The 16,883-nt window shown below is 39.9% G+C and overlaps 1 protein-coding gene across 1 annotated transcript in view; it reads right to left on the bottom strand.

Moving 5' to 3' along the window:
* SCN8A (sodium voltage-gated channel alpha subunit 8) overlaps positions 1-16,883 on the bottom strand; it is a 180,833-nt gene that overhangs the window by 53,164 nt on the left and 110,786 nt on the right. Inside the window, exons 12-13 of the mRNA XM_044229304.1 lie at positions 11,109-11,471; positions 10,209-10,211 (exon numbers count right to left, since the gene is read on the bottom strand). Of these exons, the coding sequence (XP_044085239.1) occupies positions 10,209-10,211; positions 11,109-11,471 (366 nt within the window). The remainder of the gene's footprint in view (positions 1-10,208; positions 10,212-11,108; positions 11,472-16,883) is intronic.

Raw genomic sequence — 16,883 nt, 5'->3', positions numbered from 1 at the left:
AGAGACAGTCACCATCTCTCAGAGCACAGGGAAGATACATGCCTGTAGGAAGCTAGAGAAGTAGGTCTGATCGGTACCAGAATGACTCTAGCTGTTTTGAAAAGTCTCTAGAGAGCTCCATCAGAAAGGCTTTCTGCCCTCAGGTATGACTAGATTTTAAGAACTGTACAGAAGAAAGTTTCTGGTGGGTTATAATTTATCTTATTACAGTGTTTCATCAAACTGTTTCGCTGATTCAGACATTTGGTTTACCTTAGGGTTTGGTTTTGTTTTGTCTGGCAGAGCTACAGAAGAAATGGAAAAGAAAAAAGAACTGATTTCCTTGTATTACTATACAAACACCCGAATATGTAACAATGATGAAATGACCTGTTCCTCAAGTCCAATAAGATCTATTTCTTTGATATCAAAGCCACTTTTTGGTGCAATTGCCAGCCTGGTATTCATAACACCTAATAAATCAGATTAGACGACTCCATTTTAACAATGAAAATCATCTAAAAATGAATGCAGAAAGGTTTCACAGAGTAGATACTCTTGTTTCTGGCATTTATTCCTTCTAGATTTTTACTGAGCTGCTCTTTGCAGTACATGGTAGATAATTTTCATAATGCTGACTCCCAGGTACTATAAGATCTGATGGACTGGTTGATTCATCAAGAAAAGATGAAACTGCATTTAAAACTGCTTTGGTTCTAAGTATATCTTATCGTTTTCTGGACTTGCTGGATGTGACAAGATGTGAATTCTTCAGACTTCAATAACATTAACCTTAAAGTTAATAAAAATGCTGTCTCATAGTCAAATCATTAGATTAATATTTAGTGGTATCTATATGAGAGCTATAATAATTTTTAGTTTGGATTTAAAAACTCCACATAAAGAAAAGTTTATCCCCAAACTTAATATTAAGATGGAAGAATTATTACTTATATCTTTCTATGTAAAATTAAAATAAACTGTAGCAGGGATATGTGGAGACAACTTCTATAATGTTAAAATTGTTCCAGAGTAAGGCATGTTACAGAACATACCTTCAGTTTCAGAAAAGAAAGAAATGAAAGAAGACACCAAGAAAAAGAAATTTCAAAGACCATACTTAAGGAACTTCAGAGGGTAAAAACAGAAAGTCATTATGTCACCTTTTTACAGAGGCAAGAGCATTCACCACAGATCCAAATAACTGATTCCACTGAAAAATCTTATGGTAATAATAAGATACTCAGAAAAATTCCCTTAAATTTGTAAATTAAACAACAGACTTCTAAAAATCCATGGATCAAAAATGAAATCACAACGGAAATTAGAAAATACTTTGGGGATAATGGAAACAATACTTTACAATTTATGGGATCCAGCTAACACAGTGGTTTGAGAAAATTTACAGTGCGAAATGCTTATATTAGAATATAAAAAGATATACAATCAGTGCTCTGAGCTTTCACCTTGAGAAATTAGAGAAAGATCAACTTAAAGTGCAGGTAAGTAGATGAAAGGAAATAAGAATGAAGATTAATGAATTAGTAAATGCACAAACCACAGACAATCAAAAAGGGCAAATGTTTTTTAAAAACAGATTATTTAAATTGATACTTCCCTAGCAAGACTGATCAAGAAAAAAAGAGAGAAAACGCAAATGATAATTTTCAGGAAAAGGAATGGGAACATTATTACAAATCCTGCAGGCATTATTATAAAAATTATATTATAAAAATATTATAAAAATATACTGTAATTTTAAGTTGAACCATTTTGTAAGATGGAAATCTTCTGTGCAATATTTATATCCAAGTATAAGATAAGTATGATAATAAATAAACCCCCCAAATCTAAGTGGTTTAAATTAAAAAAAAAAAACCAACTTCATGTCATTTCACCTTGTATGAAATGTACAAACTTACCAAAACACAACTTATCAAAACTGATAGAAGAAATAGAAAATCTAAATAGCTCACATTAGAAACTGCAATTGAAAAAAACCTTACAATAAAAAGAAATACAGGGCCACCAGGGTAGCTCAATGGGTTAAGCCTCTGCCTTCAGCTTAGGTCATGATCTCTGGGTCCTGGGATTGAGCCCGGCATCAGGCTCTCTGCTCAGCAGGGAGCCTGCCCCCCCCACCCCCGCGCCTTCCTCTCTGCCTACTTGTGATTTCTCTCTTTGTCAAATAAATAAATAAAATGTTAAAAAAAAAGAGAGAGAGAGAGAGAGAAATATAAGTCCAGATGGCTCTACCAGTGAATTCTATCAAGCATATACAGAAGAAATAATACCAACACCAATATTAACATCAATTCCTTCAGAAAATAGAGGAGATGGGCTACTTCTCAACCTGTTTTATAAAGTTAACATGGCCTGATATTAAACCTGCCAAAAACACCACAAGAAAAGACAATTAGTGGCCCATATCCCTCATGAACAATGATGTGAAATCCTTAAGAAAACATAAGCAAATATTTACAAAGATAATACATCATGACCAACAGAGTTTATATCAGGAAAGATAGTTGCACATTAGGAAAAAAGTCAATGTCATTCATCACTTTAACAGAATAAAGGAAAAAAGTGATCTGATTATCTCACAGATGCAGAAAAAGAACATTTAATAAAATTAAACACCTCTGCATAATAAAATTTTTTAGCAAGCCAGGAATAGAATGCAGCAGCTTCAATCTGATAAAGAATATCTATGAAAATCTAAAGCTAACCTTATTTTTCTTGATGAAACATTAAATCCTATTCCTCTAATAATGGAAACAAGGAAGAATGTCTGCTTTTATCATTTCTATGCAAGTTTGTATCTCAAGTCCTAGCTAGTACAATAAAGCAAGAAAAATAAATAAAAGGCATAAAGGTGCAGTTGCTGTTATACACAGAAAGTATTATTGTACATATAGAAAACCTTATGGAATCGGAAAAAAAAAGACATAATAGAATCAATATGTTAATTCATCAGGATAATGAGATACAAAAAAATCTGATTCACAAAAATCAACTCATTCCTATATTCTGGCAACAAAAAATAGTTGAAAATAAAAATTTTTTAAATTATACCTTTTAGAACAGTATAAAAAAACACAAATACCAAGGAATAAAACTAATGAAAGATGGGTAAGATGTTCACTACAAACTATATAACTTTGCTGAGAGAAACTTGAGAAGACTTTAATAAATGAGAACTATACCACATTCACAGATTGAAAGACTCAATATAATTAAGATGTCCATTATTTCCAAGCTGACCCATAGATTCAGTGCAATCACTATAAGAATTCTAGGCTTTTCTGAAAAAAACTGACAGAAAATGCTTCTAAAATTCATAAGGACACACAAAGGATCTAGAATAGGTAAATAATCTTTTCAAAAACATTTGATAGCAAATTAATCTCTTAAGAAATTATTTGATAATCTTTAAAATATTTTTTGTTTGGAGGACTTATGCTATCTCATTTCAAGACTATAATGTTACAGTAATTAAACAAGTGTAGTATTGGTATAAGCACAAAGAGACCAAAGAACAGAAGAGAATCCAGAAACAGACCCACACATGAACATCAATTGACTTTTGACCAAGGTGCCAAGTCAATTTAATGGAGGGAGGAAAGTCTTTTTAACAAATGGTACTGAAAAACTAGATATTCATCCAAGTCAACTCCTATCTAATTTCATACACACAAATTGAGTTGAATCAGAGATCTGAATATAAAACCCAGAACTGTAAAATTTACAGAAGGAAAATAACTTCACAATTTTGGGTACTGGCAAAGATTACTTGGACAGGATGCAAAAAATAACAAAAAAGGAAAAATCTGATACACTGGATTTCATCAAAATTAAAAATTTATGTTTCTGATAAGGGACTTAAAACATATAAAAAATAAATCAATAATGGGCAAAAGATTTAAATAAGCGACTAATAAAAGATCTGTGAAAAGCCAATAAACACACAAAAAGATGCTTATCATCATTAATCAGCAGGGAAATGCAAATTCAAAGCACAGTAAGATATAGTTTATGCCCACTAAGATGCTAAAATCAGACTAACATCACCAAATGTTGCCTAGGATGTGGAGCAACCGGAACTTTAATACACTGTTGCTTGGAGTATTAAAAAAAATGGTATAAGTACTTTGGAGAGCTATGTGGCAGTTTCTTATAAAGTTGAACATACCTTTACCGTATGACCCAGGAATTTCATTCTAAGATAACTACCCAATATTGGAAAGAACCTGAATGTCCATCAGTAGGAAAGTGGACTAACACATGAGAGTGTATTTATGCAATGAAGTACTCATCAATACTCATCAATAACAAGGAATGAACTATTGAAAGAACATCTCAAATGTGTATCAGATGTGTACACATCTCAGATGTGTATCTCAAACACATCCTGTTGAGTGAAAGAAGCCACATAAGAAATATATATTGTATGAGTGCTTGAAAATGAAAGAAAACAAATCTATGGTGTTACATGTCAGAAGAGGTTGCTCAGAGAGGTGAGGGTATTGAGTAGGAAAGGGTATTTTCTGGGAGTCTTGTTGTACAAAGGGGTGTGGGAGATAATTCTCGGCAGGTGGGACAGCCCGTGCTCCACCATCCTTGTACCCACATCTTTGGTAACTCTTTGGTGATGGTTACCTAAGGTTTTACTGCAATACTGATTATGCAGAATTCCTTTGAAACAGAATATGGAATACAGAGTGTGTATATAATACATAAAAGATGTTATCTGTGGTGTGGAAATAAATGAAGATCTGTCAAATGGGAAAAGCTATTTATTCTGAGCTGGATGTACGGAGTTAGACACTATCACGTGTACTTTGCCAGAGACTCAGAGGCAGGCAGAGTGGGAAAGCTTTAGAATGGAATAAAGGGAAGACTTCAGGTGTGCCTTGATTTCAAGCTGGCTGGCACAGGGAAGCTGTAGGTGGGCATCCTAGGTGATTGATTAGGGGTGCCTATTTGGCTTTCTCTGGTAGTCCTAAGTTGAAAGCAGAAACAAAACTTTAGAAGTCTCTTAGCAATCAAGTCCTGACCGTTTGGAGCTGACTGTTAAAGAAGTTACTGTTTAACTTCCTGGACTGTCGCTAGAGACAGCAATCTGGCTTCCTGCAAGTGTGACGGATAGCTGGCTGGCTGCCTGGCTTATCATTGATAAGGGGGTTGGTTTCTTGGGGAGGTTGTGGGGGAAAGTCCTGTTTTTATATACAGTCTGCTCGTTGTCAGTATTCATCAGATCTGAGCAATTCATGGAGAGACAGGGAGCAAACATACATTCCTCATTGTTAACTGCCTAGGATGGTATAAACTAAAATTGCCTATGAAGAACATTACTTAAAAGTGCTAAGCACTAACTGGGGACTAAGATAGCAGTATCCAGAGAAAAATAAATCTGTCCTTAAAAAGTCTAGTCTGTTAAAACCAGGGTGTACAGGAATCCAAGACGGATGTAGTTCCTGAAATCTTTCTTCTGTAGGTGAAGTTGTGGAAGCTGGCTCTGAAAGCCCAGGCTATTGTTTCTTTCTTTTCAATTTTTACAACACTGAGATGAAATGCACATAACATTTCAAATTCCCATTTCAAAGTGTGCAATTCAGTGGCTTGTAGTATATTTACAGCGTATTCCAGGATATTTCCATCATACCAAAGAAAACCACAGTACCGGTTAGCAGCCCATCCTTACTCCCACCTCTACCCAGCCCCTTGCAACCAACAATCTGTTTTCTGTCTTTACAGATTTCCCTCTTTATGTGTTTCATAGAAATGGAATCAGATATTATGTGGCCTTTTGTGCCTGGCTTCTCTTGCTGGGCATCACGCTTTCAAGGTTTATTCATGCTGTAGCACATATCAATACCTCATTCCCTTTTATGGCTGAATAATATTACATAAGAGGGATGTGTCACATTTTATTTATCCATCCCTTAGTTGATGGGCATTTGGGTTGTTTCCACTTCTTGGCTCTCATGAATAATGATCGTATGAATATTCATGTACAAGTTTTTATGTGAACACCTGTTTTCAGTTCTACCTAGGAGTAGAATTGCTGGATCATATGGTAACTCTGTGTTTAATTTTTTGAGCAACTGCTACTGTTCTCCAAAGTGGCTGTCCCTTTCTGCATTCCCCTTCCGGGTGGTTGGCTGTTGCTTTTTTACCATGGATTCTAGCTAACTGGAGGGAAGGAATGCTGGAGTAAACTCCCATGTCCAGCAGCTGCAGAGGCGGCTTTCCAGAATCCGCTTGGGAGGTGTGTCTCTGCTCTTGGCTCAGCTACTTACCACCTGGGAGGGAGGGACGCTGAGACGCCAGGGCCAGAGGAAAGCTCACATCCTCTTTCCCTTCCCTTTTCAGGTCATTTATTAATTCCTGTAAGTGGAGGTGTTTATTTCTTTTGTTTGTTTTGTTTTACTTTGTTGGGGAGGAAAGAGAAGAATTAACAACGTTTTAAAGGCAGGAGTTTCTGCCTTTTTAGAATTCCGGCCCTAAGGAGATTTCATGTAAAACTATCAGTAACAGAGGAAGCCACAGAGAACCTTAATTGCACTCTTTTAAAGTTAAACTCAGTGCAAATTTGTTCCGTTTCTCTCAACCCAAATGCAAAGTTTATTAGGACATTTAGCCCCTGACTTCCAGCCTCCTGAATTGTAGCTGTCCTTCTCAGAGAGGTGTCCTACGACACCTGTAGATGGCAGATTTGCCCACATTTCTATAGAGCTGCCCACGGAAGGCAACTAAATTGCTTTCCAATGGAGATGCATGAATGGAAATTTATCAGGCAGGCACCTTTCTTGGAACTAAAATTTAGAGCATTTTAGACGTAGCTTTAGAACCTAGCCATTTATCTCCTTTTAAGCCTTCCTCAAATTTTTGTAGTAATCTGCTTTAAAATAATTGCCCAATAATTGCTTCTTCTCAAAGGTTCTTTAGGATTTTAGAGGAATGCAACCCTTGCCAAGTCAAGCAATTCAGGAGAAATCCTAATGTCTACTTCTCAGGGCTAAGAAGGCCAAAAAAGTATAGGGAAATAAATGGAAACTGGCCTTCTGAACACCAAGAGTGGGCCAAATAACATGCTCCACAGTTTATAAATGTTATTACATTTCATCTTTGCAACAGCCTATAGCACAGGTCCTTTTGTTTCTTTTTTGCAGATAAGGAAATGGGCTTAGAGTGGTGATGTTAATTTCCCAGGACCACATCAGTAAGTAAACCTGGGCTTCAGAGTTGGTGTGGGGCACTGGTTATTGGCCAGGGCTCTGGAGTCAGACCGCCTGTGTTCAAGCCCTGAGCCTACCACATACTGTGTGATGTTGGACAAGTCATTTTATTTCTCTAAACCTTGGTTTCCTCCTCAGTGAAATGCACACAAGAGTAGGCTCTATCAGCTGTGAGCATTAGATGAGATAGTGCATGTGTATTTGCAAGCTAGCACAACATGATTTCTGAGTTACTTGGGATTTCTGGATTTGCCAGCAGCACCTGCTTTCTCTATGAGTGATGAGATTCTCACCTACTTTTCCAGCTTAGGGATGAAGAGATGGGAATGTCCCCTCACCCTCTGCTTCAGCAAAAAGCAAAAGTGAAAATTCCCAAACTACTGAAAAATAATCACCAATCATAACTGAATAATTAATAAACAGGTGAAATCGTTTCTGATGAAACTCTAATGAGTGATGCCCAGATATATTTTTTCCCACAGAGAATATTATATATTTTCTTTCTTTCTTTCTTTCTTTCTTTCTTTCTTTCTTTCAAGATTCATTTATTTGAGAGAGAGAGAGCATGTGTGCACAAGCAGAGAGAGGGGCAGAGGGAGTGGGAGAGAAGCAGATTCCCTGCTGAGCGTGGAGCCCAATGTGGGTCTCGATCTCAGGACCCTTCGATCATGACCTGAACTGAAATCAGGAGGCAGATGCTTAATCAACTGAGCCACTCAGGCGCCCTGAGAATATTACATTCCTTAACTTGAGTGTGAGGAAAAAATACGGATGTGGCATAGCCTAAGCATCAGTCCTGAGTGAGACCAGCTTGAGGGCCTCAGCAGCTCCTACGCAACCCCACAAAGCATGAGCATACCATGGAAGCACTCTAGTGGTTCAGGTGAAGGCAAGTTAATCCACTGGGGACTCATCCCAAATGCCTGGACAGTGAGAACCACTCCATCCTGACCTATAGTGGTATTTGCCGCTCCTCTGGCCTGGGCTGCATATAACAGGAATCTATTGCCTCCCTCTAAGAAAAATGGTACAAGTTTTTCCCATTTCCCAAAGAAGCTAATATTCAAGCAGCCAGGAAGTTCTCTTTGACAGTGGGAAGACCTTGGTTCAAGCTCCATTTCCACAAGTCACTAAGGCTCTGAACCTCACCTGTTAATAGGATAAAACCACCTACCGAACACAACGGTTATAAGAAATTAAATGCATATAAAGTGCTGAGCAAGAACCCAATATATGGTGGCTATAATTATTATGCCCATTGTAGAAAACTGAAAACAGAAAAGTGTGAGGAAGAGAAAAAGTCACCTATAATGTCCCCTCCCAAAGGCAACTACTGTCAAACTTCAAGTCAGTCATCCTTTCTCTGTAGGCGGTCTTTCCATAGATCTGATAGCATACCAAACCCTATACACAAGCTCTATGCAGTCTTCTTTGTTTTGTTTTGTCTTTTTGGCCTATTATTATAACTTATGTAGACTGCCACACCATTAGTAGTTAGGAAGTACTTCTTTATGGCTTCTAAAGAAATAGCTTTTCCTAGTTATGAAGGCTTTGGGAATGAAACAGTCCTGCCTACCTCATTTCCTGCCACTCTGGGATCTGCTCTCCTGGCCTTAGGAATCCTCAAATCTGTCACCATCATCGCTTGGGACCACTGGAATGAATCCCCTCGTCCTTATAGGGTGTCGAGTGTGCAGGCCCCCCAAAACCCAAAGACAGCACTCTGCAGGCTACAATGTGAGGCGGTGCAGACAGCCATCTGCTCAACTGCCTCTCAAATTTTCCCCCCCACATTATAACAGAAGCTGCAAAAAAACCCAAAACAAAACCAATGAGCAAACGTGCTCATCTGCCTTTAGCTGAAGTTCAATCTCTTCCTTTCTGATACCTTTTCTAATACCTTCTTTTCAAAGAAAAAGCAAGATGTGTTATTTGGCTGAAGTATTTAAAAAGCCAGCCAGAATATCAAATTTTAATTTGGTTCTTAATATTTGAGTTGCCCAAACTGTACTGTCCATGCTGACCCACCCCTCATTCTCTACTAATAAAATTTCTTGCTTTTTCAGAGAATATTAACTAATTATGGAGCCTAAAAATTTACCTCTAGATATAGAATTAGGGACTATCCAAAATTATATTTAAAGGAAAGATAATCATCTGTAACATCTATTTTGGCCAACTATCTGGTTTTGGGGGGATTCTGGAATCACTGTTTGTTATTATTATTGTTCCTATTATATTAAAGAAACAGTTTTCCAGAAGAAAAATGGCCACATGACTAAACAAAGAAGGCATTAAAATTCACTGAAAAAGAGAAGACTGATTTTTCCCTAAGACTCTGGCTCTATCAACAATGAGCTGTGGGGCCTCAAAGAGCCCAAATCCTCTGAGCCCTACTTCCCCATCTAAAAACAGGAATAATGCCCTCCACTTGGTCAGCCTTACAGAAAATTTTGATTCAGAGCAAATTAAATAAGTTCGTTAAATAATTTACGTTCGGTAAAAGTAATTTGTAGCTTGTAAAGAGCTAAACAAACGTGTGTGTGTGAGGGGGGTATTTTGCTATTAAATAAAAAGGCAGGAGAGAAAAGACAATGTCAAACACATCCTAAGTGCCTTTGAGTTTTTATCTGTACAGTCAACAACTGTCCTGAAATGTTACAAACAGATCACTGGGAGTAATTCCAGCCTTGACTGCCCGGTTCTCCTCCACGCATGCATCATGCTAATTAGAGGATAGGCTGTCTCCGTGCTGTGTTAGAGGAAACTGAAGTGTTAGAACAAAACGGACTGGCATGCTGTCTCAAGGAGCTTATGCCAGCTAAGGAAGGACTGAAGGAAGTTAGGGAGTTAGAGGCACGGAGGATTAGGATCACTGAGGTTATAAGAATTTGAAATTAGAAAAAAAAAAAAAAAGGTATAAACAGCTTAGAATTTAAAGAAATGTGAAGAGATGGCTTTTCCCAAAGAGGGGAGCCATTAGCCAACCCCCTAGACAAGTGATTTTATGAAGCTATTATATGCAGCTCCTCCAGAGCCTGACATTTGATTACATTTAAAATTCATCTTTCGCTTCCCTTTTCCTTCCTCCCCCATACACCGTGTGTTCTTGCCCCAACCTCCCACTTTTCCCTCCTTTGATTTATTTCCATTTCAATCCCTTTTGAACGTCTAGCTCCAGTTCTGCACTGGCTTCCCTAACCTCTCCTTGCCTGGCTTTCCCTGGTGCACACCTCCCGCTCGCCACACCAGGCATCCACCTTCCTCTAGGGAAAAATCACACCTCCTTCTTACAGAGGAGACTTGGAAAATTATTCTGAGCTATATTGTTGTTGTTGTTTTTTAACAGAAAGATCAGAGCTTTAAATTCCAGGCTGTTTCCCTATGGGGACAGGAGGTGGGAGGGAGAGAAGCAATGGTAGTTCCAAACCGGCTCAGACTTGGTCATTGGTGGTGGCAATTCTCATTCCATCATTGCAGGATCCGCTGGCCAGAGGCATTCAGTGAGAGCAGGTGAGGAGAGGGAAACAGTAGGCTGCTAAAGACTTGCAAAGATGGAGAGAAAGAAAAGGGGGTAAAAGAAAGCAAGGAGCTGATGGGGTAGGGCAATAGAAACGAGGGAGAAGGAGGCGCGGGTGGACAGAGCAGGGATTAAAGTGAATGGGAAAAGGAGGGGCGGAAGAGAGAAACAGAAACAGAGCAGGAGGGAGAGGACAGAAGCGGGCGGCGCTGGTGGGGACAGAGACTTGAGAGTGGGGGAGGGAGCGTGGGAGCCAGAGGCCGGCCGGAGAGAAGAGAGGAGGGCGCGGGAGAGACTGCCATGCCTAGCCTCGGTCTATGCGTTTACTTCCTTACACTGTCGTCGGTAGCTGCCTTATCTATTTTCACCTCTGGCAGGAGCCGCCCGCCGATGTGCGAGCCGGGGCCGCCGATGAGGGACACCACGCCGTTGCAGTCGACCGTGCTGTTCCGCTTGACGCTGCGCCGCAGGCTGGGGAAGATGCGCGACGAGCGGCTGCCCTGGCTGTAGCCGCTGTAACCGCTGTAGCTGCTGCGGCGCTCGCGGGCCCGGATGGGGATGAAGAGCGAGTCCCGGCGGCCTTCGCTCTCCTCCACCGTGCTGTGCTCGTCGTCTGCGAACTCGTTCTCCGAGCCCGGGTCGCGAAAGCGCCCGGGCCCCCTGAAGCTGAAGATGCTGCTTTTGCTGTTGTGCCGGGAGAGGAACGGGGAGCCCGGGATGCTGAGCAGGGACTGCAGGGCAGGGAGACAGAAAAAAACACAGAGACAGGCGTGAGACGGGAAGCGTACCCCGCACTGGCTGAGCTGAGGCTGTTGGCCTCCCCAACCTGGCCTTAGCCTTGCATTCCTGCTCTCAGAACACAAGTGTTCCCAGAAAGCACTTCTGGATGTTGCGTTCCTAGTACGACTCAACACCCGTAAGCGCTCGCTTCTTGCCCCATCGCCTTGTGATGCGTAGGTCTTCCAACAACTAACCATACAAAACTTCTACTCACTGTTCACCCGTGCACTGCAATGATGCTTTTATCTCGAGCACCATGTAGAGTCTAATGCGCCAGGAAACACATGCTGTGTCTATTTCCCATTACTATGAGCTCGTTTACTCAAGAGAGCCTCCATGCCACACTTGGCAAAAAGGAGAGAATGTGAAAGTGCTCAATCGCTCACTATTCTCTCAATGAGTACATGCCCTGACCGTAAGTCCTAGGCCAACGGTGGCCTTGGAGTATTTTTTTATTCAGTTGACTATTATGTATGTTCCCTCTGACTCCATTTTAAAGTCAACATTTTTTTCATCAAAAGTTAATTAAAAAAAAACAAAAACAAAACTTTGAGAGAGAGAGTGCAGAGCAAGAGAGAAAGAGAGAGAGAGAGAGGGAGCATGATGGAAGGGGGGTTGAAGGAGAGGGTAAAGCAGACTCCCCAGTGAGCAGGGAGCCCAATGTGGGCTCCATCCCAGGCCCTGGGATAATGACCTGAGCCAAAGGCTGATGCTTAATGGACAAAGCCACCCAGGTGCCCCTAATTATTTTTAAATTATAAAATTCCCAGCACTATTTATTTATGTACATTTCACAAGCAGTGAAGCTTGAACTCACAACCAACTCGGGGCTTGAACTCACAACCCTGAGATCAAGACATGAGCTGAGATCAAGAGTCAGTGCTTGGGGCGCCTGGGTGGCTCAGTGGGTTAAGCCGCTGCCTTCGGCTCAGGTCATGATCTCGGGGTCCTGGGATCAAGTCCCGCATCGGGCTCTCTGCTCAGCAGGGAGCCTGCTTCCCTCTCTCTGCCTGCCTCTCTGTCTACTTGTGATCTCTCTCTGTCAAATAAATAAATAAAAATCTTTAAAAAAAAAAAAAAAGAGTCGGTGCTTAATCAACTGAGACACCCAGGTTCTCCCTACACTGACATTTTATTTATTTTTAAATTATTATTATTATAAGAGAGAGGGTGAGAGAGCACAAGCAGGATGAGAAGAGAACACGGAGCCTAATGTGGGGCTTGATCTCAATCCCTGGACACCAGGATCATGACTTGAACAGAAGGTAGATGCTCAACTGACTGAGCCACCCAGGGGCCCCTGCACTGACATTTTAAAATAAAACTTTTATTTATCACTCACAAATTTCTCATTTCTTTTTCTCTTTCAACCCATACTTCCAATTCCACATCCCCTAGAGAATTGTATGCTAGCGTATATTTTTATGCTTTACTATATTTTATTGATCACCTTTGATCAATAATTTTCTTCAACAAAAAGTTATAAATAAACTGTACTTAAAATTTAAAAAAATTTTCTGTGACCATGAGTCTCTTAGAATTTTTAAAAATATTCTCTCGGATTTATTTTTTAATTATAATTCTTATTAATAAAATTGATCAAGATATATAGATATTATACATTTTATAAGTAATTACTAAGCTTAAAAGAAAATTTTATTAAAATGTGTCTCTTAATGAGTTCTTTTCCAATTGGTGTTTTTGGTGATGAAATATTTGTAGACAGTATTATTATTAGAATCAAAAATGGCTCAACATCAGTTCTCCCTTCCCTATCTAATATAGATTTTAAGTGCTGAGAAACTCTATTCACATAAATAGTATCTTGGAACAGAAGAATTTGGTTATAGTAATGTCACTCAATTCTTCAATCTCCTTTCAAATGATATACCAGATTCACATAATAAGCTATCAGCAAAATTTATCCTAATGATCTACTGGCTGACAATCATATTGGGTAGTCTTTCAACTTTATTGAAAGCAAAGAACTGCAAACCACCCAATTTGCCAAATGATTTGTTACCTATTTGTTAGAAGTATTCCATTTCTTGATTTCTGAGGATGCCAAAAAGGCTTCATTTTTATTTACTAATAAAAATATGGGTTACTCTTAAAGAGGTTATTCTTTTACTTAGAGGAACCTTATTTAACCCAAAAGAAATGGTTGGAATAATCAAAATATCATTCATTTTAATACATCACTGCCACTGTAAATTTTTTTCCAACATTAATTTTTTAATAAAATAATTTTATCTTACTACATGCTTTAAAGATATTTTCACCAAAACCTTAAAGCTAAAGATTCGGCTCATTTTATTTACAAAAATGTCTACCATATGATACAGGTTAGCAAAGCCAGTTCTCACTGTCAAAGCAATTGGCCAAATCAGACTTCTTTTAATTGAGAAATTATGAACTTATTTTTCTTTTTTAATAAATATACTAATACGTATCCAAGTGACATCTACCCCACTCCTGAATTTAAAATCCCCAAAGGCCCTGATTATAAGAGAGGTAAATTCGGAAAGCCTTACAATGGATTTAAATTTCCTGGGTTTAAGAAAACTTAAAGACACTAATGTTTTCTTTTTTTTTTTTTAAGATTTTATTTATTTATTTGACAGAGAGAGAGAGAGATCACAAGTAGGCAGAGAGGCAGGCAGAGGGAGAGGGGGAAGTAGGCTCCCTGCTGAGCAGAGAGCCCGATATGGGGCTTGATCCCAGCACCCTGAGATCATGACCTGAGCTAAAGGCAGAGGCTTAACCCACTCAGCCACCCAGGCGCCCCATGGTTTTGCGAGTCTTGATGTGTGAGCATTAGATAAAAAGTTGGGGCTGAGGGTTTGGATTGGTTGATTTGTAATAAAAGGTACACTTTCAGACAAGTTGTTCACTGTCTAGGAATTAAGTTTGCACTGGGAGGAGCAGTCTCTCCCTAGTTAGCAAGGCTCCTAAAATGTCAAAGCATCATAATACACAGAAAATTAAAACAATGATTAAGACAGTAAGATCCCTTGGGGCACCTGGGTGGCTCAGGTCATGATCTCCAGGTCCTGTGACTGAGCCCCAAGTCAGGCTCCCAGCTCAGCGAGGAGTCTGCTTCTCCCTCTCCCTCTGCCTCTACCCCATTTGTGCTCTTTCTGTCTCTCTCTCTTTCAAATGAATAAATAAAATCTTTAAAAAAAATACAGTAAGATCCCAAGATTGGATGGCGGGGTAGGGGGATAGGAAATATCTTTGAGCTTCTACCCATGTGTTCAGTTCAGTGTAAGGTTCTGAGGTTCTGTGTTAGATGTTAGTAACAGTGCCTTGGGCTTTTGTATCTCCCTTGCAGGGCTCACTAGGGAGAAATATGGTCAGGACAAAAAAGACTCAGGAACTCTTGGGTGCCTTTGCTAAATCCCATGAGCACACTTAATATTATCAATCATTGTCCTAAAAAATGTCCTTCAAGATCCTCCCAGCTTTGACTGTAACTAACTTCTTCCATTTTATCTTTCACTCTTTCCCTACAGAGACCCAATCACCGAGCCACACTGCCTGCGGGTCTGTATGCTCTGCACTTCCGGCTGGGAACTCCTCACCACTGTCCATGGTCCAGCCCTTCAGCTTCTTCCTCTGTAAACCTCCTCCACCCGTCCACAGACCCAGCCTCTGTTTCAGAGTCCTTGCACTCTACTTTTAACTACAGTTCTTTAGATACCTGCTTTTAGCTCCCCTTTTAAACCAACTACAGGCTCTTTAAGGACACACTGCCTGATTCATCTTTTTATCTCCCGGAGGGCTTTGTATATCGTAGGTGCAGTGTTCAATTTCATAACATGTATTTAGATTATATGCTGTAAACTGGCCACCCACACCTGGGCCTTACTCCACACCTGCACTAGGTCACTGCCTCACTTTTCATAGTTCACTTCCCTGGATTTTGCATTAAGCCAATGCTGGCTGCTGACACTACACAGTACATTAGGTCTCCACATTAGGAAAGAGGTTTCATTTATTTGACAAATGATCATTAAATACCTAGTGTGTACTAAGTGATGTAGATACGGTCATAAAGAAGACATACAGCACGGTTCCCGCCTTCTTGCATCTTGCAGCCTAGTCAGAAATATATATGAGATCTATTCCTAACTGATAGGAAAGTGATAAGTAAGATAATGATCAATTCAGTGACCTACAAATGCATAGAAATCAGGATCCTGAGACAAAAATGCTAAAAGAAAATAATCTATTATTCTTTAATCCCCTGTTCCATTCTTGGCGAAAGGGTTGCCTGTGATAAGTGTGGGCGGGGAAAAGAGAATTTTTTGCACCTCTCCTTGGACCCAGCATTCAATCCTGCTCTAGTCTATTCTCCAACGAAATATACCCTGAAGTTAGCCACGCCAGCCTCTCCTCAGTCTCACCGTGCCTGGGCTGGAGGGTTTCAGTGATGACTCAGGACCCTGGGCTCTACTAGCTCCTGGGATCCAGGCTATAAATGCATGGACCTTAGCCATTCACCCATCAGGAGCTTCTGGTCCTTTTCAAGCAGGCACATCACAGCTCACTAAATATACTACCCAAGGTCCAGGCATTTGCTTGGGAGAATAGCTCGGGGGTGTTCTTGATTTGAGGAGGTGGCCCTCCTATTTTCCCACTGAAAAACTAACTGAGGATTTTAGGGCACCCATGTCAGCCATCTGTTGGGACAAGGCTTAACAGTGACTGGGATGATTAGGATGCAATAAATTAGTGATTTAAATGTTCCCTGAATGTCATATTTCACTTTTTCTTCACCTCACTTTTTCTTCCCCAAACAGCAGTTATTCTCAAAGTGTGTCTAGGGACTCCTGGGGGTCCTGTGATCCTTTTAAGGGGGCTCAAGAGGTCAAAACTATTTCACAATAATACTAAACTGATATCTGCCTTTCTCACTTTAATTTTCTCATAAGTATAGAGTGGACTCTGAGAGCCTGACAGTTTCACAGTATTTAGACTTTTCTGATGAGCTGGTCATGATAATAATTTATGCAATTTTTTAATACTGTGTGTCAGTACTTGGAAGATCTGTTGTAACTCAGTAAACCAGTATTTCCCAGATGATCAATGCAGGATACTACAAATCATTCATGAGTTAAAGATCTATGGTGCTAACACAGCAAAGGATTTTTATTTATTTATTTTTAAAAGATTGATTTCTTTTAGAGAGAGTGAGCAAGCAAGAAAATATAAGGGGGAGGCATAGAGGGGGAGCGAGCAAGAGAGAGAGAGGCTTGAGTAGACTTCATGTTGAACTGGACACAGGGCTCGAGCCCATGACCCTGAGATCACAACCTGAGGTGAAACCAAACTTTGGACGGTCAATCGACCACACCATC

Source organism: Neovison vison, chromosome 12, assembly GCF_020171115.1.
Source record: "Neovison vison isolate M4711 chromosome 12, ASM_NN_V1, whole genome shotgun sequence".
NCBI lineage: Eukaryota > Metazoa > Chordata > Mammalia > Carnivora > Mustelidae > Neogale > Neogale vison.
This window is presented reverse-complemented; position numbering and strand designations above follow the sequence as displayed.